The sequence below is a fragment of the Lissotriton helveticus genome, chromosome 10, assembly GCF_964261635.1.
Source record: "Lissotriton helveticus chromosome 10, aLisHel1.1, whole genome shotgun sequence".
Taxonomy (NCBI): Eukaryota; Metazoa; Chordata; class Amphibia; order Caudata; family Salamandridae; genus Lissotriton; species Lissotriton helveticus.
In genome coordinates, this window is record NC_136071.1 from 260,467,119 (window position 1) to 260,489,930 (window position 22,812).

Consider the following 22,812-nt stretch of genomic DNA (forward strand, 5'->3'; position numbering starts at 1 on the left):
TCAATCATAAGTGTGTGTCGGGGGCAATAGCAAGGCATCAGCGTCTTTTCCACAGCCGGCTTGTTGCCCCTGCCATCAAGGTATATGAGGGGAAAGCCCTGTCCTCATCCCTGTATGGGGCAGAATTGTGGGGGTTCGAGAACATTGCGGAGCTAACGAAATCAGAAAACAAGTTCTACAGGGTCCTGGTCTCACTCCCCCCATCGATTCCTTTGGTCCCTCTCCGACACGATTTTGGTAGACACTCAATCAGAGACATTGCAAGGCTGCGCCCTGTCTTATTTTGGGTACGCCTCAGAAGGACCCCCGAACTATGTAACTATGCTTCCGGTTTGACCGAATTGCTTCGCATGGACACAGGCCGCAAGATACCCTGGGTTTCAAATCTTAAGTATTTGAAGGCGGAAATTGGGCTAGCAGATGCCTGGGAAAGCCAGTCTCCACCACCCAAGCAGGTAGTATTGGGAGTGGGTGTCCAACGAAGCAATATGAAATCTGAAGCACGGTTCCCTGATGGAGAAGTTCCTAGATTCCAAGCCCTTCCCCAAACTGGAACCCTTCCTGGACCTCATTGAATCCCCTAGAGACAGGTCTTTGTATTTGAAGTTCAGGTTAGGCACACTACCTGTGAATGCTTTCACTGCGGGGTGGACACCCTAGGGTGAGAGGGAAGGAGGTTGCCCTGGTTGTGCTTCCCTCACAGAATCCATCCCCCACTTCCTCTTCACCTGTCCAGCATATGGCCAGGCGAGACGGAGATGGTTGAAACCCGTGTGCTCTAATTTAGGGGCAAAACATCATAGGGAAGCATTGCGCATTCTTACATCAGACACCTCTGTGCCCAGCGTAGTATGTGGGACAGCTAAATATCTGGGAAGCGCTTGGCTACTTAGATCCAAGCTCCCCTAGGAGCATTAGTTGCAGATTATAGAGCCCCTGCAATGCCCTCTGTTTTGTTATGGTTATCCTTGCCTGATAATTGTCTAAAATAAAAAAAAATGTATGGGTTTTTATCTGTTTTTAAAAACACATTGTCTTTTAAATTCTATTTTTCTATTGTATGTATGACAACGCGCCATTATTTGTTCTATTTATGGAAAAAGGGGATGTATTTCTGTTTTTAAAAATGATGTATGAACTTGTACACTTTTATGATACATTCTATCGAATAAAGTCATACAACAACAACAAGTGCGATTTAGCCATATGTGAACACTTGCATATCTGTTTTCTTTCAGGGCTGGATTGAAATTGTTGGTTGTGCTGATCGTTCGTGTTTCGACCTCCTTTGTCATGCCCGAGCCACCAAAGTTCCTCTTGTAGCTGAAAAGCCCCTGAAAGAGCCGATATCCTTTGTGTTGGCTTCGTCTTTCTGAAAGACAATGCCACTGCATAATCATTACTGTGTAAGAATAGCTGTAACTTGTGAGCTTAGGAAGTAGCTTTCCTTTATATTGAAAATAAACTAGTTAACATGGAGAGTATTAGTTTAGTAAGGCAAGCTTATATCACAGCTTTGGATTTTGAATGGGAGTCAACCAGTCATGGGCATCTTTTAACATGGCCTGGTAGCAAAATGATGGCAGATATGACTTTTTGTTTAGCTGGAATGACACTCAGATGGTTTATGTGCATGCTATGGCAGACTTGATCAAACATTTTATTACATGAATCTGTTAAATCGTTTTTTTCCTAACCATGTATAGGTTGGTCCAGAATTGTAAGTAGTTTATTTTAAAATCGAAAAATGTGCCTGATTGTTTCACACAGAGGAAGTTGCCAGAGCACCCAGGCCTCTGCACCCCATTCTATTTACGTCTTCCATTGTGTCGGGATAAAATTGATAGAGTATAGTGGGGTAAACAGCCTATTTGTAGCATGTGTTGGCTTAAATACATAGGCTTAGCATACTCCTGCCATCTAGTGTTGGGCTCGATCTTTTCCAACTTGTTTTTTCTTTAAAGTCTTTTGGCTCGCAAAATGTAGTTACTCCTCTTATAGTCTGTATTGCGCATGATAATCTGCTTCTTTGTTATATTGCTTTTCTCCGTCATCAGATTACGTCGTCTCCCTCGGAGCTCTGGGATCAAAGTTTTGGTGCAGTTTGGCCGGTCTTTTTGGTGACCGATCCATCACCCTTACACAGAGATGAGCAAAAAAGTCGGGACTTACTGGTTTTCTGCTAAATTTTCCACCCGCCCGGGCCTGGCTCCATTTCGACTTCGTTTCAGCAGCATCTTCTTTCAGTCGGCGCATCCCGAGTGATGGAAAAGACTCCTTTCAGCTTCTGACCCAAATGCCATGTAAAGTACTTCAAGCAAGATCACCACCCAGTCTGCAGCTTCTGCCTGTCTCCAGAACATGAAGAAACATCATGTGACGCGTGCCTGGCCTTGTGATTGAACAGAGCGCCGCTGCGCCCATAGCACAATGCTGTGCCACACCAAACAGAAGACGCATCTGATATCTTCGTGGACGCAACTAGAGGCAGAACACAGCCTCCATGCTGTAAGAGACCTCGAAGAGGAGGCAGAAGCACAAGGCGCACCAATGGACGTCCCCATTCTTCTCGCCAGCAGTGGGAAAGGGTCAGACTCCGACCACGGGCTAGAAGCTCCACCGATCGCTTTGATAGGACACATGAGTACGGTGCTGTAAGAGACCTCGAAGAGGAGGCAGAAGCACAAGGCGCACCAATGGACGTCCCCATTCTTCTCGCCAGCAGTGGGAAAGGGTCAGACTCCGACCACAGGCTAGAAGCTCCACCGATCGCTTTGATAGGACACATGAGTACGGTGGCGAAAGGCTCACAGAACCCCACTGCCTTTGGGCCATGTAGGTGTCCAGCTTAAGGCAAAGGTGCAGACTGTCGTACCTCTGCATAAGCAATCTGTAAAGGCCACCCAAAAACCTATGGTATGGACTGCTCCAAGTCTGAGCCCGTTTTGGATCTGGTGTCGAAAAACACCTGTTGATGTCAGAAAAGCCTTTTGAGCTGAAATCTCTCGCAGAAAGACCCGGAACGTTTGCAGACTCCAGCCCATGATAGAAGCTGAAAACACCCTCAGTGCAAAAAACACCCTCAATGCTGAAAACATCATAGCATTTAAAGCCAACATTGGTGCCGAAAACTACATCCAAAATATCTTTGGCCTCGAGTACTTCCAAAACACAGCACCTGACCCACAAGAACTGCCTGTTAAGCCCTATTTAACAAAATTACATGAATTGCTTGATGCCAGTCAGAAGACTCTGGTTACCACTCTTCCTGCATCTGGGTTTATAAACAAACTACCCCTCCCACCTACATATGTACTACAAAAATGTAAAAAGACGTTGGAGGAATAAACCATGGAGCCTCAAACAACTAGTCCTATTAGATTTTCTCCTGAAACTTTACTACCTCTTCCAGCTACTCCTCCGCCTCCTTCTACACCTTCTCCTCCTGCTCTTGATCTGCTGCCAATACCAGAAAACCTCACCACAGGGCTCCCCTCATGTTCATCCACAGGTCGCCAACCACATCTTCTCTAGGGGAGCATAGCACTGGGAAACATATTGACTCCCCCACACTCCATACTTTGCAGACCCACAGGGTGATTCAGTTAATCTCGAGCAACCACGGTATGACTATAAATATAGATCCACAAGGAGCTACAGATCAGAAACTATACCCCGTCAAACTGTATCCAGCAGACAATGCCATTCCATATTAAGAAGTACTTTGCAGAACTGCAGAATATCATAAAATTGACATGCACACAGTGGAGGACGAGAACGACTTCCCTGTGGAAACACTATCTAAAATATAACACAAACTCCAATTTTTATTAGTGTTAAAAGGGATGTTTAAACCTACCACTGATATTTTAAAGCAGCCTGTCAAATCAAGTGCCTTAACCCCTAGAGTTGCCAAGAAGTACACACCCTCACTAATCAACCCAACCTATATTAAATGGCATGTTCCCCTTTATTCTATTGTTGTACAGACTGCCAGAAAGCCTGCTTATTTACAAAGCAGCCAGTGATGCTCCTACAGATAAGGATGCTGAAGGGAAACAGGTTGCAGTCCAGTCGGCAACCCACCTTCGAATTGCCAATTCTGGTGGCCTACTTTCAAGATCCTGTAAAGTCACACATTTGTACCGTTATAACCCCCGTTCAACATACTTCTCTGCTTATTAGTGTTCAATCATACATGCATGTACAAAATCCCATACATTTACTATTCATTACCCCAAGCCGTAGTAAGTTGAGTGCCACAATAGTTTACATACAATTTCCAATTTTTTATATAAAATCTTCATCACACATTACATTCAATGTAGGTATATACTTTATTTTAGACACCTAAGTACAGTAAAGAGGAAACAACATAAAATAATTTGTTAAAATTCTTAATAGAACACATCCCACTATTAATATAGACAAGTAAAACAATTAAAACACCAGGGTCATTCAATTTATACAAATTGGTATACGTCCACATTTAAAAAAGCATGGACTAAAAATGATCGTACAGAATCCATAGCATTCAGTTACATTACATTCAGTTAAAAAAAATATATACACATCACATTAAACGGAACACATCTGTCTTTCGCTATTGCTAATTTGCTCAACAACAATCCGGGCACAAGACAATTCATCTACTGTGCCCATGTGTCTTCCAAATTTAGCACAAAATAGGCGTCAACACGTTTCGTTGGTTTAATACAGATGTGAAACACCTTCTAGACAACAAATCTCTCGTATATTGGAAACTATTGTTAAAAATCCTTTATAAAAACACACACCTCTTATACACATACTAACATCAATATGTTTCTCTAAATTTATTATAGTTATGATTCAATACAATATTGCAACCACAATACTAATATATTTTAAAAAACTGTTATGGAGTAAACCATGTTATTAATCATAGCTCACTCATAGCACATTCCTGCACCCAGGACATGGGGATCTCGCATACATCTTTCCTCAATAGCTCACATGCCACTCCAAATCTTCATATATCGGTGTGTCTGTATGCTTCACACTTAATTGCACTCACACATTCAGTGGTCTATATCCATGTATTCAGACTCGCCAAATGAAAGCAGGAGTCTTTCGTATAGTGTTGGTTTGACTATTCTCAAAATCCGGTGAATTTGTTTATCTGGTCGAAGTCAAAGATAATTTCCCACAGGTCTTTGAATCACCCCTGGGGCAAATATAAACATAAATTAAACCCTTCTTCCTCTGTAAATCCTTAGATCAAGGATTACTAGTAACGTAATAAGTTCCCTATAAGGTAACAACAAAAATCCTACCTTCATATCAGGTAGGTTCTCCCTCCTTAGAGAAGTATAGTAATCCAAAATGTATCACTGATTCTTAAAAAAAGCTTTACAGCTATGTTATGTGCACAGTGGGGGCGTTATTTAGGGGCTCCCAGTGCCTGGAAGGGAGTTATATTCTGCAATTATTGTTCATATAAAGCTTCCCTAATAGTCACAAATGCTTCTATTTTTCTCTACCTAAATGAACTCTAATTTAAAATATCTGAAACCTCAAGCCTATGTGTCCCTTTATACACTGCACTTCTTCTATACAATCGAGCAACCAGTTCTCTCTATTGGGTAGTAATTTTATACCTAGAACATATCTTGTTGAGCTTCAGTCCCTAAGGTTTATTAATGTAAACTTTCCATGTGGACTTTTAAGTCAAACCTCTTACAATGCTTTTGTCAAATTAGCATTTTATAACTTTATCTCAACATGGGAATGATCATACAGTCTGTTCCCTTCCTTGCATTTCTTATTGACTCTACCTAGCTCAAGATACAACAGAGTACTGTGGGATGAGATGCAGGATTTGCTCCAACACCTTCCTGAGCAATACAAAGGGAGGCAGAATTAGTTAAGGAGGGTAGGATCATTGTTAAAAATTGGATTTTTGTTAGGCTAGGGCGTGGGCCAAAGCCAGGCAAAAACCACCACTCTAGTCAGGATAAGGGAGTAACACTTCTACAATAACCCCTGCTCACCCCCTTGGTAGCTTGGCATCAGCAGCCAGGCTTATCTTAAAGGCAGTGTGTAAAGCATTTGCACATAACCAACAGTAATACGGTGTACGCATTACGAAAGGACACCACACCAGTTTAGAAAAATAGCCAATAGTTTTATATACTTTAAGACCAGACCAATTACATGAAAATCCACAATTCTATACTTATAAATCTGCAGTTATCAAAATAAGTTTCAAACAGAGTTCCTTGATGTCGATAGCTCTATCCAGGGCTATCACGGCGTCGTGAACAACAAATCCAACAGTTCTGGTTGGTCGCGGGACAGCTACATTGTCGGGAAGACCCGCGAACAGTACCTGTGAGGAATGCAGGGCGTTGAGGTCCTTTAAGTCACTCGCATTGCAGGCCGAGCTCCTTTCTGATGGGATCAGGAGCGCTGGCGCCGGCAGGCGTCGGGTGCAAAGTGCATCGGTGGGGTCCCCCCAGGTCGCAGTGCGAGCAGCGGTTCGGTGACAGCGTCAGATGGCGTTGTCGGTGAGACTAGTGTCGCGGTGCGAGATGAAGGCGGTGCTCGCCATGGGGTTAGCAGGTCACGGTGCAAGCAGCGGCGTCGTTGCTGAAGCTCTGTCGTCGGTTGAAGAACTGGATTCGATGGCACGGCAAGTGAAGGCTGCGGTGTGGTATTAGGGCGGTGCTTCGTGTGACTTACGAGCTGTGCCCTCGAACCACGGTACAAGCAGCGGCATCGATGTCGGCGTGGAGTGGCGATGTCAGGGAGGCCAAGGCGTCCTCGTGAAAAGCAAGGCGGTGCAGAGTGTGGTGCCCACAGGTCGCGGTCCAAGCAGCGGCTCGGTGGTGGCGTCAACAGGCGTCGTCGGTGAGACCAAGTTTGCGGTGTGGCGTTGCGGCGTTGCTCCATGCAATGCCAAAACTTGAGCGTGAGGCGGTGCGTAGTGCGGTGCCCACAGGTCGCGGTCCAAGCAGCGGCTCGGTGGCGGCGTTAACAGGCGTCGTCGGTGAGACCCAGGTTGTGGTGCAGGGTTCGGCAGTGCCCTCTGTGGTGCCTTCAGGACACGGAGTCGGCAGCGTCATCGTAGATGTCATCAAGTTGCTTTTCCTCTGTTTGCAGCACAAAACACACAGTCCCCAGTGCTGCGGGCAGAAGAGCTTGAAGTCTTTGTTGTTCCTGAGACTTCGTGAACTGGGGGCAAGCTCTACCTCAAGCCCTTGGAGAGACTCACAAATTAGGTTGCAGAAAGTCCAGTCCAGGCCTTTCACTGCCCAAGACAGAAGCAGCCACTGCAGGTCAGCCCAGCAAAGCACGCAGCAAAGCGGTTGTTCCTCCTTACAGCTTCTCCGGCTCTTCTTCTTGGCAGTCTTCTTGATCCAGATGAGTTCTAAAGTTCAGGGGTCTGGGCCCCAGTATTTGTATCCAAAAATCCTTTGATCCTGTAGGCAGAGGGTGTCTGTACCCAGCCAGAACCAGTTCGTATTTCTCTGGTGTGATTTCCTGGCAGGGGGTGGAGACAGCATTGTCAGAGGCAGACCAGGCCCTTTGAGGTGCAAGGAAATCTCCTCCCTTTTCCCTCATCGTAGCCCAAGTCTATTCAGCCCTTTCCTGACCCACCTAGACTATCTGGAGCCCCTCCTGCCCCCCAGCCTTCTGTCATCCAAAACCCAGAAAGGCAGTCCACATTCCAGCAGAGGCACATGGGATGACTGAGCAACAAAATACCTACTTTCTAAAAGTGGTGTTTTCAAACACAGAATGTAAAAATCACCTTCACTAAAAGATTTATTTTACCGTTCGGGCATACTAAACTCGAATTTCAACTTGTTCCCTGGGTCAGTTTAGGATTATAAAAGGTTATAATCAAACTCGTCATTCTGGCCTATGAGAACCGGTACCCTTGCAATAGTGAAAAGCGAAATGGGCTGTAATTCACTATCGGGACATGCCACACACACCAAGGCATGTCCTACCTTTCACATACATTGCACCCTGCCCACAGGGGTACCTTAGGGGTACCTGACATGTAAGAAAAGGGAACGTTAGGGACTGGCAAGTGTGTGCACTGGTCAAGTCGACATGGCAGTTACCAACTGCACGCAGACTCTGCAATGGGAGGTCTGAGTTATAATTTTAAGGCTACTCACGTGGGTGGCACAATCAGTGCTGCAGACCTACTAGTAGCATTTGATTCACAGGCCCTGGCACACACAGTGCACTTTACTAGGGACTAACAAGTAAATCAAATATCCAGTCATGGAAACACCAATCCATAACACCATTTACACAGAGAGCATATGCACTTTGGCACTGATTAGCAGTGGTAAAGTGCCCAGAGTCATAACACCAAAACAAATGAGTCAGGAAAAAAATAGGAGGAAGAAGAAAGAAGTTTGCTGATAACCCTGCAAAAAGGGCCATTTCCAACAATCCTATCGAATGCAAGCACACAATATGTGTTTGACTCCACGGACACGAGTGGAAGAGAGGTCAACACTAGTATTATTATCAGAAGATATGCTTGGATCAGTGTGTCCGGGTTTAAACTCATTATCCAGCAATACCTCCTCAGTTTATCGTTTGATGGGAAATACCTTTTTGCACAACAGGTAGACGAAATGCTGGAAAACCATTAAAAAGACACCAACACTGCTTAAGCCTCGGGTGCCCTTCAAACATATCAACAAAGGGGGTCCTTTCAGAGGTGCCAATGCAAAGTGGTGTCCAAACTTAACACCTCTACGGACACTGGTACCACTCACAAGCCACCAAACTCCTACCAATCACAGTATACATGTTGCACATACTATAACACACTACAGAGTCAATGCCAGCAGGTGTCGAGGATATGGTTCCATTTTGAAGGTTGACACTTTCACCAAACAGTGACTCAGTCTCCCCACCTCCCATATTTAATACCAGTGGGGAGACGGTTACAGGACTGTCACACACATTAGGTACAAATTACCTGAGATCAGTGGGTCCTCTCAACAATACGACATGGATATTGTCTAGAACTGACCTCCACTCCACCCAATATTCGACCTCAAGCCATGTCGCATCAGCACTTAACGCTCCTACAAGAGTAGATTCAACCTCTGCTGCAAGAGGGGGCCATCAAGCCTGTCACAAACCAACAAAGGGTATACTCATTGTATATCCTCATTCCAAAGAAAGATGGCACCTTAAGGCCTATATTAGGCCTAAGACCACTAAAAAAAAAAACATCCTATCGGAACACTTGCACATGGTTAATCCACAATAGGTTATTCCACTACTGCAGCAAGAAGACTTCACGACAGCCCTAGATCTCACGGACACTTATTTTCACATAACAGTACACCCAACCCATCAGCGCTACCTCCATTTTCACATAAGTGGCTGACATTATCAATTCAAAGTGTTGCCATTCGAGTAACTACTGCACCAAGAGTATTTACAAAATGCCTGGCAGTAGTAGTTGCTCATTTCAGAAGGCCTGGCACACACTTGTTTCCCCTGCCTAAACAATTGGCTGAACAAGAAGGCAAGCAATCAGTGTCTGCAGGACACTCAAAAAGGAATCAACATTTCTCAAACAAACTAGGTTTCACCCCAAATGTAACGAAATACAACCTGCAACCCTTACAAGTGCAGACATTCCTAGGCGCTACCCTGAGCTCCATTTGCCCCAAAGCTTATCCCAGTCCTTCAAGAGTGCAACAGATGCAACTTAAAAACTGCCTCTTTTACAACCACATCATCACATCACAGTCAAAACAGTGATGAGTCTTCTAGGTATGATGGCCTCCTGTATTTTCATAGTACCACATGCACATCTTCACATTTGCCCCCTGTAACAATTCCTTCAATCGCAATGGTCCCAAGTGGAAGGGGATTTACAAGATCTAGTGTTGATGGGGCCGGCAACCCATTGCCCTTTGCAGTGGTGGAACCGCAACAATCTGATGCAGGGTTGTCCCTTCAATGCCCCTGTTTCTCAAGTGACCATTACAACGGATGCATCCTTACATGGTTGGGGAGGCACATATGCTAGACCTTACAGTCCGTGGACAGTGGTCTCCAGTCCAGAAAGGTCTCAAGGCTCTGGATTGGACCACCTCCTTCCTCTCCGGCAGGCCCAGAGCGTCCACCTTCCACCACTTCTTTTCCAAAGCCTTCGAGATCATCTGCGGCGTACCCCAGGGATCCTCCCTCAGCCTGACGCTGTTCAACATTTACATGGCCCCGCTCGCACACGTAGCCCAACAGCACGACCTCAACATAATCTCCTATGCCACTCAGCTGATCCTCTCCCTCACCAAGGACAACATCACCGCCAAAACCAACCTCCACGAAGGAATGAAGGCTGTCGCCGACTGGATGAAGACCAGCCGTCTGAAGCGGAACTCGGACAAAACGGAGGTCCTCCTCCTCCTCTGCTCCAACCCTTCAGCCTGGGACCACTCCTGGTGGCCGACGGCACTGGGGGCAGCCCCGACACCCACCGACCACGCACGCAACCTGGGAATCATCCTCTACTCAACGCTCTCAATGACCAAGCACGTCAACGCATCTCCTCCTCCTGCTTCAACACCCTCCGCATGCTCCGCAAGATCTACAGATGGATCCTGACAGATACAAGAAAGACAGTCACCCAGGTCCTCGTCAGCAGCAGACTCGACTACGGAAACGCCCTCTACGTGGGAGCCCCGACCAAGCTTATCAAATGACTACAACGCATCCAAAACGCCTCGGCACGACTGATCCTCGACGTACCACGCCACTGCCACATCACACCCCACCTGAGAAACCTGCACTGGCTCCCAGTCAACAAGAGGATATTCTTCAAGCTCCTCACCCACGCACACAAAGCACTCAACAAGACCGGCCCAGCCTACCTCAACAAACGGCTCTCCTTCTACTTCCCCAACTGGCAGCTACGCTCTGCCGACCTCTCACTCGCCACCGTCCCGCACATCCGAAGAACTACCACCGGTGGGAGATCCTTCTCCCAACTTGCCACCAAGACATGGAACACCCTCCCACTGAGCCTACGACAGACCCAAAACCTGCTGACCTTCAGGAAGATACTCAATACCTGGCTGTTCAATCAGTAGCGCCCCCCTGCGCCTTGAGACCCTCGCGGGTATGTAGTGCGCTTTAGAAATGATTGATTGATTGACATCAATCACCTAGAGCTTCTTCCGATACAATTAACTTCCAAAGCTTTTAAACATCTTCTCCACAAGATGTTGCCCTAGTCTGCACAGACCACATGACAGCCATGTACTACATTAAAAAACAAGGGTGCACGCCCTCCATTGGGTCATACATCACAACATCCACCTTCTAGCAGAATATTTACCATTGGTGGACAACGTCTTTGCAGATATGCTAAGCATAACGCAACAACAGGTACACAAGTGGGAAATTGATACAGCACTCATACTTCCAATGGTGAGGAGCCCATGAGATAGAACTTTTTGTCACACAGCAGTACGCGGAATGCAAAAGCTTCACCTCCAGATTTCCTCAGCCTCAATCCAAAGGCAATACCCTATGGATCATCTGGTCAGGGATATTTGCTTTTCCTCCTTTCCCACTCATTCCTTACCTGACTCAGAAGCTCACACAAACATCTGACACTGATTCTCATATCCCCGACATGGGCTTGACAAGCATGGTTTTCACAACCGTCTACATCGGTCAGTTGCGCCACATGGAAAACTACCATTATGGCCACATCTTCTAACTCTGGAAGCAAGGCATGGTTCTACACCCTAATCCCAAACAACTCAGTCTAGTGATCTGGCTCCTGAGGTCCTAGAATTTAATTACCTAAATCTCCCACGTGAATGTATGGCCATTCCAAACACGCACGTAGGCCTACTACACTTTCTTGTTATGCAGAACAATGGAAAAGGTTTGTGCACTGTTGCCTAGACAAACCCATCCAGCCTCTCTCAGTGACAGTACCAGACCTTATTTGCTACCTACTAAATCTGCAAAAATATAGGTCTTGCATATACCTCCATTAGGTTTCATATAGAAGCACTTGCTGCGTGCAGCATGCAAAACAGGCAACACTTTAAGGGCATGAAAGTTATTCCTTTGTCCATTCTGCCAGCACCTGTCTGGAATTTTACTATAGTTCTTAACCAGACTTATGGGTTTTTCATTAGAACCAATACATTCAATTTTTTTGTAAACAAACTTTATTGAGTTTTCCTTGTCAGCATAAACTCACATTGTGTCAAATTTTTTTACATAATACTTCCCATCTGGGTAGATATTACAAGCATATATTGGAGGGTCCTACAAAGTGAAGTCTACAATGCATATCGGTAACCCGTCCTCTCAGTTCCCAAAACAAACTGAAGAAATAATAATAACGGTCCTCGCTAGCTAGTATCATCCCAGGGTGATAGTTGCAATATAACTTCAACTCATTACTCTAACTAAACTCCCTAACCTCCCCCCACCCATCCCCTCCCCACCCAGGCATGTCAATTCCAACTCTGCATAATACACCCAGTATCCATCTGTTATACATGAGTTTCACCAACATACCAGGGCTAACAGTGAAGTTGGTTGTGCGCCTCTACTGTGTGCTCATGTATCATGTTGGTGCTTGGGGTGTCAGTACTGCTGTACTTGGGCACTAGCATTTTAGTTTCCTATCGCTGGTACAGCAATCTCACTGTCTTAATCGCTATCAGTGTCTGGGTCCTTTAATAATCCCACTAACATTTCCCATGCTTTTGCCGCTTCCAATGCCTTTTCGCTACTCATTCTCTTTGCCAATTGCAACCTCGCTATCTCCTCACATTCCGCCTATTTGATGAATTCCTTCTTCCACCTAGCTATGTTGGGGCCCCCCTGTGCTTTCCAATGCATCGTGATTTCCCTTTTGGCCAGCAAAAGACCCATATCTAGGAATTTGCTAGTAATCTTGTTTTTAGCCGTTAGGGGAAACCAATGCAGCATACATGGCCCTATCGCCGGTTCCAACTCCCCGTCCGTTACGGTGTTTCACAAGGCCACTACCTCAGTCCAATAAGTGTCTAGTTGTGGGCACCCCCAGAACATGTGATGGAAGTCTGCTCCTTCCCTCTGGCAACGCGGGCAGTTATCTGAATCAGTGTCAAGGTAGATTTTAATTTTTACTGGAGTGAGATAGGCTCTGTGCAATATGTAAAAGTGCACCAACTGAAACCGGGCATTCCTGGTGACCTTCCATGCTCTTTCCACTACCTCAGCCCAGGCCTTGTCTGGTATCTCTAACCCCACATCTTCCTCCCACTTGCGCTTAAGGACATTCAGGGGTAACAGCTTCTCCTGCATCATACACCTGTACAGGCATGTGACCGCCTTAAACTTTCCCGCAGCTGTTACTATATATTGACATCCCAATGAGGTTTTTGGTTCAGTTAGGCCCTCTCTCCAGTGTCCACGGATAGCCGCAGTAAGCGCCGCATGGGGCAAAAAGCCCCCCCCCCCCCTGTAAAGTAAAACGCTCCTGTAAGTCGTGAAAAGGCAGCATTTTACCATCTTCATAAAGATCCCCTATGGTAGTCAACCCTTTCTCACCCCAGTCTACCAAATCCCGAACCAATACATTCATGTGGACTACAGTTCCTTACATGGAAGGTAGCCTTCTTAATAGCTATAATGTCTCATACTCGGTTTCAAGCTTTCATTTTAGAAGAACCATACTTCTGACTCCATCGTGATACATTGGTACTAAGAACAAACCCCAAATTACCCCCTAAAGTAGTCTCTTCTTTCGATTTAATCCAATCCAAACCATTGTGGTCCCAGTTTTCTTTCCTGAACCAGACTCGGTAGTGGAAAGAGCACTACACACTCTCTATATTAAATGAGTGGTGATGTATTACATTGATAGAACTAAACCTTTTGTAAAAACTCAACAGCTTTTCACAGCCTTTTTCAATCTTCAAAAGGGCTCTCCAATCTCTAAAGCAGGAATTTCAAGGTGGATAGTAAAATGTATACAGACTTGCTACCACAAAGCCAAACGTGTCCTGCCTGCAGCTCCAAAAGCTCATTCCCCGCAAAAAAGGAGCCTCAATAGCTTTCTTGGAAACATTCCATTACTAGATATCTGTAAAGCAGCCATATTTAATAACCCCCACACATTCCTAAAACATTGTGTTAATGTCTCAGTGTACCAAAAGGCTAAAGTGGGTCAAGGAGTATTACGAACACCTTTTCAAGCGACTACGCCCGCCATTCGCTAGCTACCGCATCTGGGGATCACTGCTTTACATTCGATGATAGGCATATGAATCTATAGCCAACATATGCTACAGATGGAATATTTTACTTACCCTGTAAGCATCTATTCATAGCGTGTAGTGCCATAGACTCATATGCACCCCCCTCCTCTCCAAAAGCTATTAGCTGACGTACACACTATTATACCCAACATTCATCTTTCTCAACTATACCTTGCATGTTCACCTTTACTGTCATTTCCTGCCCATATCCTAGGTTTACCCGATGAGCCAAAAACAATCTAACAAAGGAGCTGATGATCATGCGCAATACAGACTATAGGAGGAGTCGCTATACCTCGTGACTGGAAAGACTTCTTCGAAGAAAAGTAAGTCACACATGTCCAAGCCCAACACTAGGTGGCAGAAGTATGAATCTCCAGCACTACACACTATAAATAGATGTTTACAAGGTTAGTAACATATTCCTTACCACACAGGACCTTTACCATATAGCCTTTGCCGCACAGGTATCATGCACATTAGTATTTGTACCTTTTCCACACAGTACCCTACCACGCAGGTATATGTGTTTTTTTTTTTTAAAGAAACATACATTTTACGTTATTTTAAAAAAAAAAAGTGGTTTGAGTGCTGGTAGAGGTAAAGAGAAGTAAGGGTGATTTTTAAGGTTTAGTGGTGGGTAGGAGTAAGATTTTAGGATTTAGGTATGGTTGGACTTAATGGTGATATAAGGATGTAGGGGTGTGTAGTGGATAAAGGGAGGCTAGGGTGAATTTAGGGATAGGTAGAAGTAAAGGGAGGTAAATGTGATTTTAGGGCCTAGGGATGGTTAGACGTAAAGTGAGGTAGGATATCTGCCCACTGAATTACATCTCCCTGGAGACTCCTCACTTTTTTTTTAAGTCCATCGTACTTGATTTTCCCACTCCACAGGAGCAGGACAACACAGAGACAGCAAATAAATCCAGTGAACAAAAGTGTATTGAATTGCAGCCATCTTCAGGCGAGAGGAAAATCTGTGTAAAGGTTAAATGGCATCCAAAAGATGACGGTACCGCCACGATTAATATTAATTCCAAGATTGTTCAACAAATGGGCTAGTACACAAAAGCAAAAGATTGACATTACAAGACCTAATTCAGTGGTTAGCAGAAAGTAATTTCGTGATCACCGTAGATTTGGAGAATTCATGCCTTGGTGTACCCATTCATCGTCACCGTGAATAGGATTTGCATTTCAATGCAATACCATTTGGAATAAATTCTGAACTAAGAAGAATCCTCCTATTATTCCTTTTTAGAAATTATTAGTCAAGACACAGGTAACGTCTGTCCTTTATTTAAAAAAACGGTAGTGAATGAAACTATTGTTGTCTAAGGTCAGAGGTAACACACAAGACATTAGTTTTTGTCAACTAATTGGTGCTTCACTGTAAATATGAAGAAATCCCTCTATTGAGATGACCTTCTATTCAAAGGTAAACCAGACAATTGATGTAGCTTCCACTTTATGCATACATTGATATTAAGTACTTCCTGGGAAATTCTAAGATTTCCAACAACATAGATAAAGACATCTAAAAGAGTTGAATGTAAAGAGCCTGCAAAGTAGAACCTGCACAGTAATTGGATCACATGTAGACATTTTTGTGAGTATTTGTTAACGGGAACAACAACACTAATGACTTGGCAAGGTAAGCCAATCTTACTGAAATTCTTTTTTCATGACTCTCTAACACTGTGCTCCATATCATTAGAAAGAATGGATTTTCACAATGATAAAGCGATAAATGCTAAATATCAAGGCAGACCACACCACCGCAATATACTGCATCATTAAACTGGTGGAACAAGTAATTCAAGTATGCACAATCGAATCAGACCTTTATTGGTAAATATAGGATGTGCTAGCAAGTAGTCTTAAAAATATTCCATGTGTGAAATGTTCTAGCCGTGAGGAAAAGGTAACTAAGCCCGGAAGTGCTGGACAATCTCTTTCAGTAGTGGATGGCTACAGAAAATGTATTTTGCTAGAAGAGAACTGACAATTGCCAGTACAATACCTCAGGACATCCAATACAAGGGAAACCACAGGCTGTTTGTGCACCCTACCTGCTCCCTGATTGCCCTCTCCCGGCACCATTTTATAAGTGGTATGGAAATATAGAAAATCTTTACCCACATTGATTACATAAATGTGGATGTGGCATGCAGAGGTAATAGTTTGTTTGGTGTTTGAATTAATAATAATTTATTCATTCAGATCTGAAAAACGTTCAGCGAATTTAAACCCCCCAATGGGTAAACAAATTAGGCACTAAGGCCGCATGTCTGTGGCATTCATCAAATGTGGTCTTTCTGAAACAAAGTACTACTTCTTTAGATGGAAAAGAATTGGCTTAGTTTGAGTGTTGCTGTATGGAATCAACAATGTTGTGCATCATTGCTAGGGCAGAATAGCAACAAAAAAAAAAGGTGGGGACCCAAGGCTTCTGGAAGCAACATGGGCACGACTGAGGAGAAGCCACTTAGTGTGCGGGTGGAGGGAAGCAACACCCGGTGCGTGGGTGAGGGGGCAGCAATACTGAGGGCATGGGTGGGGGGTACCTAAAAGGATGTGAGTGAAGATTTTAGAAAAGCAAACATGATCAAGAGAGCAATTTTTAGCTGGGGAGGAAAGGCACAGGGTGAGAAATCAACATGGGGGTTAGAAGCACACAAGGTAGAGTAAATCACAGAGGGAGAAAGGAGAAGCACACTGGTGAGAAAGAGAAGCAAAGAGCATGGAGAGGGGAAAAGATGTATACTAGGGAGACCGCTTAAAAACACATGCACTCTTGCTTAAGACAAGAAAAAAGTAGTTCCCTCAAAGTGAGCACTGGAACGACAAGTAAAGTGACAGTACTCCAGGGAAAGGGCTTTTGCAAGGAGGACAAAACAAGGAGACAAATGAAAATGATAGTAAATTCAACCGATGGTAAGCAATGTGTGGATTGTACTCGCTTGTGTGTTCTTTTTGAGCCCACAATATGTTTTTATGCCACAGACTGCTGTGCTGTCTAGTTGCCCCGACCTACAAATCTTTAGAGTAATTGTTGTTGAAGCCTGAAAAGGAGTAAAATAGAAGTGCCCTGATGCCATGATTAAGTAAATTCTTTAACTTCTGTGCACAAAACTGTGAACGTAGTGCAGTTTGACGCAAACAAGGGAGCCATCGGTAAGGCCTACAAGAAGGATGCCAAGCTGGTCATGGAATACCTTGCCATCTGCGAAGAATGTTACATCACAGAAATGGAGAAACTGCTCAATGAAAAAGGGTAAGACAAATGGCTTTGTAGGAAGATGATTTCAATGCTCGAAACTGAGATGGATTTAACGGTAAATCATGTTGTAGTCCACAGCTGTCAATCAGTAACCTTATTCCTTGTGGGACTATTACCATTGATTCAGTAACACATCAATAATGTTTTTAATAATTTTGTTAACTGTTTGCTTGAAAATGCCATGGTTGAATTATAATAGAAATATCACTAAAAGCATGGGTCGACCAGAGCTGTTCACTTCCCCCGCTACTACTGAACAAAAGGGAGAGGGGTTGGGCCAAGAGTGAATTTAAAAAACTGGCCATGGCTAACAGGGAAGCAAAGGAATTGGAGAAACCATTTGTGCGAGGTTTTGTTATGGGTAAGCCATGCCCAGGTATAGAAACCTATTTTTCTCAGATCAATAAAGTGTGGGAAAGGTCGCTTGAAACTAGATTTCGGTTGGGCACCATTAGTTGTAATCTCAGTTTCCCGTTTGGCCAGTTCGATCCGAATAGTATCTCTGCATGCCCTCCAGACTCTATTGCACTTTACTTTATTTTGAACATTTTATCAACCATTTCAGCGAAGATTTCTCAGGGTTTTTCACAGTGTAGACCAGCTTTTTATTTTTGCCATATGGCAGCAGACGCTACAGTCTGCCTTGCAGTGGGAATCTTTCTTAAAAATGCAATATTTTGGCATAATTCAGTGAATTTTTAAATGACCAAAGTATTTACGATCCTGTTTTTATGCTTTGTAATTCAGTTGTGTATATAATGTGTGTTGATTCTTGTTTTTATAGTTATCTTTTTTAATAACCAAATTAAGATGAATTGAAACTGGAGTCCTCTAGTTTTAGTTTCAACATCCGGCTGCTTGGGAAGTGCTTCTCGAGTAGTCTTTTTTTATTTTTTATTTAACTGCAGTGATGATCGGCACGCTGATGTAATTGCAGTAAAAGTGAAAGCAAAACAAGCCCATGCGCTTATTTTACTTTCACTGAATCAGTGTTCAAAGGGCGTAGCTCAGCTTCACGAGCACGGATTCTCACGTTGAGGTATTGTTGGAAAAGGAAGAATTTCCCCTTTCCAATGGTATCTCAGCCCAGTGGATCCTTGGTCAAAGAACGTCCCCAATCAGGGGCTACCATTGCTCTTGGTTTGATATGTTTCTGTCACAGGTACTAGGTCGAACCACACAAGTTTTTTTTTTTTATCATCACAAGTGGGGCAATGCTTGGGTGGCAGGAATTATGTGGATTCCAGCAGATTCCGGACTTTTCCATCTTAGAAATGTAAGGGAAATGCGTGATTGTAGGCAAAGCTTAGGGGTTGCATGGCGTTTTGGGTAAAAAAAAAAATCTCCTGGAATCCACACAAGGCACACCAACCTGGACTACCCTAGTTGTCTAATTTTCGAAAATGTGCGGGTTTCTAGGTTTCCCTAGGTGCCGTCGGAGTTAGGGCCGGAAATCCACAGCTACCTACACCCAAACAGTAGAAAAATGTGATAAGTCCATGTTGCGGTTTGGGCCGTCTCCTATTGCGGGCACTAGGCTTACCCACACAAGTAAGGTGCCAATTTTATTGGAAGACTTGGGGGAATAATGGGTGGAAGGAGGTTTCTGGCTCCCTGCAGATTTCAGAACTTCCCATCACAGAAATGTGTTTTTTTCAGTCAAAGTTTGAGGTTTGCAAGGGATTCTAGGTAAAACAAACTGTTGAGAGCCAGGCAAGTCACCCCATCCTGGATTCCCAGATGTGTCTAGTTAAAAATATTTTTTTTTTAAAAACTTACAGGTTTGCTATGTTTAACTAGGTGCCAGCTGAGCTAGATGCTAAAATCCACAGCTATCCACTTTACAAAAAACTGGTCTGTATTGAGTGGAAAAATTTGATGTATCCATGTTGTGGTTTGGGCCATTTATGGTCGAAGGTCCTAATCCTCCCCACACAAGTGAGGTACTATTTTTATCAGAAGACGTGAGAGCATAGAATTGTCGAATATTTGTCATTACCAATTGGATTTCGCTACATTTGTGCCTTTCAAATATAAGCCAGTGTGTATTGTCGAATATTTGTTATTACCAATTGGATTTCGCTACATTTGTGCCTTTCAAATATAAGCCAGTGTGTAAGAAAGGAGTAATTTTGAAAAAATTATATGCTCATACGGGTACCCACAAGTTTAGAGATGGACAAATAACCACACCTCCTAAGCTCCATATCTTGTGCCTATTTCAGAAATGTATAGTTACCTTGATACCTGCTTTTCACCCGATGTGTTTCACCATATGGATTGGTCTATACTCTGTACACAATGAAAACCATTGTACAGTGCAGCTCTGTTGTTGGCTTTGGGTACCTCAGGTTCTTTGAGAACATACAAAACCCTGCATATCCTCACAACCAAAAGGGTTTAGCTAGCAAACATAAGGGTACATTGCTTTTGTAAATCGACCATCCTTACAAAAAGTTACAGATGAAAACATTGTCACAATTAGCTCCAATCCCCCCCATCGCCCCACCCACTCATTTTCAATATTTCTTATTTCAACAGGTATTTTCTTTGGGAAAACCTTGAGGGATCTGACTGGATGCACATGGGCTTCACACTAGTTTCCACTACAAACTAGAACTAGGAAAAATGGGCTAACCCTTTGAAAAATGCCAAAACTGTTGTAAACAGATTAGGTTTTCTGATTCAGCTCTGCATGTTCCTGAAAGCTCTGGACAAAGTGACCTTAGCACAGCAAAGCATTAGTTGATTCCATTCTAGCGGGAATAACATACACGATTGTCCAGAGCACAATTTGTGCTTCAAACCCCTAGAAAAAATTCTATTTTACTTCTGTTTGTCAGTTTTATTGATGGATACATTTATTTTAACAGGGAATTCACTATTGAAACTGAAGGGAAAACGTTTAATCTGACAAAAGATATGGTCAGCGTGAAGAGGTTCCAGAAAACATTGCATGGTAAGCATTACTTTTCCAAAGCAGTAAAACCGCAAGCAAGTGCCTTAGGTTCTCTTTTTAAGAGAAAATTGCACTGTATCATAGATCGTTCCTATGTGTGTCTTTGAAAGCTGATAAAAGAACTGCCTTACAGTTAACATTTCACATTAGGGAAGAGATAATCAGGTTAAATGTCGACCAGTTGTGCCTTCTACAGTGACCATATCGTTTTGTGTTAGACATGAAATGGTGCTTTGTTCTCAAAACACAAATAAAAAATATTTTTTTCATGAAACTAGTGTACGCACTGCCAACTACTGCAGTTTGAGATTTTAAGAAACAGTTGAGGAGTGTATCAGAGTGATGGCCACTGGACATGCGTTCCAGTTTTCTCCCGCTCCCAACCTTAAGCTACCCAGCTAACTAGCTAAACCTAGGACCACAAACCGCTTTTACATGCTGCATATATTTTGTGCTTTTGTTTGCCTCCTCCTTCCACCGGGTGACACCCTCACCATGTTCCTTTTTTTGAATGGATCTGTGTGATCTTGATCTTTGGTCCGAGGTTCTAACATACTTGTTGCAAATCACGCACCAACTTTTTGCCAACAGGTATTTTATTTTGCAAACTGACCTTCATACTAATAGCTCAACTAAAGAGTAGCACAGGCCTGCCTAATTAGGCAGGTCCTAATGGTCAACCCCTGTGATTGGCTACGACCACAGAGATGGTGGCCTTCAAGAGACAGCAGACCACCATCCCTGTGATTGCATTATTGCATTCTAAAAAGGATTGCTAAAAGAAAGTTTCCATTTCAGAGAGAGCAGGCAGTGGTCCCCTGGACCGCTAGCGACTCCCTTGAAGCTGCCACCCAGTTCCCTAAAGCGGAACTGGTACAAAGCGGGCCCAACTTGGCAGTCTAACTGATCAGTGGTTTGCAACCGAAATTAAGATGGTAAACCATTGATATATAGGTTACTAAATCACAATTTGGAAGGAATGCCCCTAACAAACAATTACCAAATTGCAACCACAAGGTTGTTGTGTACCCAAATCCTATATATTATCATGTTTGAGGACTTGCAACTCCAAAAAACCCTCGTACAGTGGGCCAGGAGCTCTGTTGTGCTCAGAGATTCAGCAGCACAGTATTACATTTTCTGTTGTATCCCTTCAGGTTTTCTTTAATGGTCGCCTTGATCGGTTTCTACAATCCATGCTTTAAGGCTCAGGATTAGGCCATCTTTGAAGAATCGTACGCAGTTTCTGTAATCAACCCATTTTTCTTCTCTTTGAAATAACCATGTAGTGTATGCATGCCCTTTGTGGCCTTTGAGAAACATTTTTTTTTAAACTTTTTTATTATATGTAGCTTGTACCCTCATCTGCCCGTGCCCTTGGTGGTTCACAAATGTCTCCCCTAAATTTATTCCATGCCCCCCAAATTTTGCTCCACTTCTGTGGACAGCCACGACTGATGAACACCGTTCTCTCAGCCACCATTGCTGTGTCCATGTCTTTGCACCATGCGGCGAGTGACGGCAATTCCACTGAGCCCCATTTTTGTGCGATATTGCGTTTCGCGACCATGATCCCCAACGTGGCCCAGTCTTGTGCCGGATGATTCAGGTCATTCGGTTCCCATACATTTAGCAAACGCCTCTTGGGCTCCGGCACCAGTGACACTTCCTCCGTTTGTGATATTGTCCTCATCACCTTTATCCAATAATCCATAATCTTTGGGCATTGCCACAGGGTATGTTAGAAAGTACCCTCCTCCCCACATCATCGTAAGCAATGTGGGTGCGCTGTTTTACCGCTCCTATATAAGGTAGACCTCGTGTAGTAGGTGCGGTGTAGTATTTTGAGCTGCACCAGTCTGAGTCTTGAGGGTATTCCCACCTCCCGAAGGGAGGCTAGTTTCCACTGCCAGTCAGTGTCGTCCAGTTCCCCCACATCGCAAGACAATTTTTCCCAGAGTGTTCCCATGGGGTCCGGCAGGTTATTAACCAATTTCCGATAGGTGAGTGATGTGGCCCGTTTATGCATGTAATCTGTCAGTAGTCTGTCTTCCAGGGGTGTGGCCTCCTGAATCTGTGTCAGGTGGTAAGACTGCTTTCAGTGCGTGTGTTCTTTGCGTGTACCTAAATATTTCAGAGGGTGCCAGCTCATACTGTTGCAGAGAAAGTACGACAGCCGGTTCCAGAAGATAGGGGATACGGGCCATCACTCCATGATGGTCTCAGGTTAAGGGCCGTATTTCTGCCTGGCATGAAACCGGACT

The 22,812-nt window shown here is 44.0% G+C and overlaps 1 protein-coding gene across 1 annotated transcript in view; it reads left to right on the top strand.

The window, feature by feature from the left end:
- GARS1 (glycyl-tRNA synthetase 1) overlaps window positions 1-22,812 on the top strand; it is a 116,121-nt gene that overhangs the window by 59,292 nt on the left and 34,017 nt on the right. Inside the window, exons 11-13 of the mRNA XM_078665280.1 lie at window positions 1,239-1,346; window positions 17,438-17,583; window positions 20,463-20,548. Coding sequence (XP_078521406.1) covers window positions 1,239-1,346; window positions 17,438-17,583; window positions 20,463-20,548 — 340 coding nt within the window. The remainder of the gene's footprint in view (window positions 1-1,238; window positions 1,347-17,437; window positions 17,584-20,462; window positions 20,549-22,812) is intronic.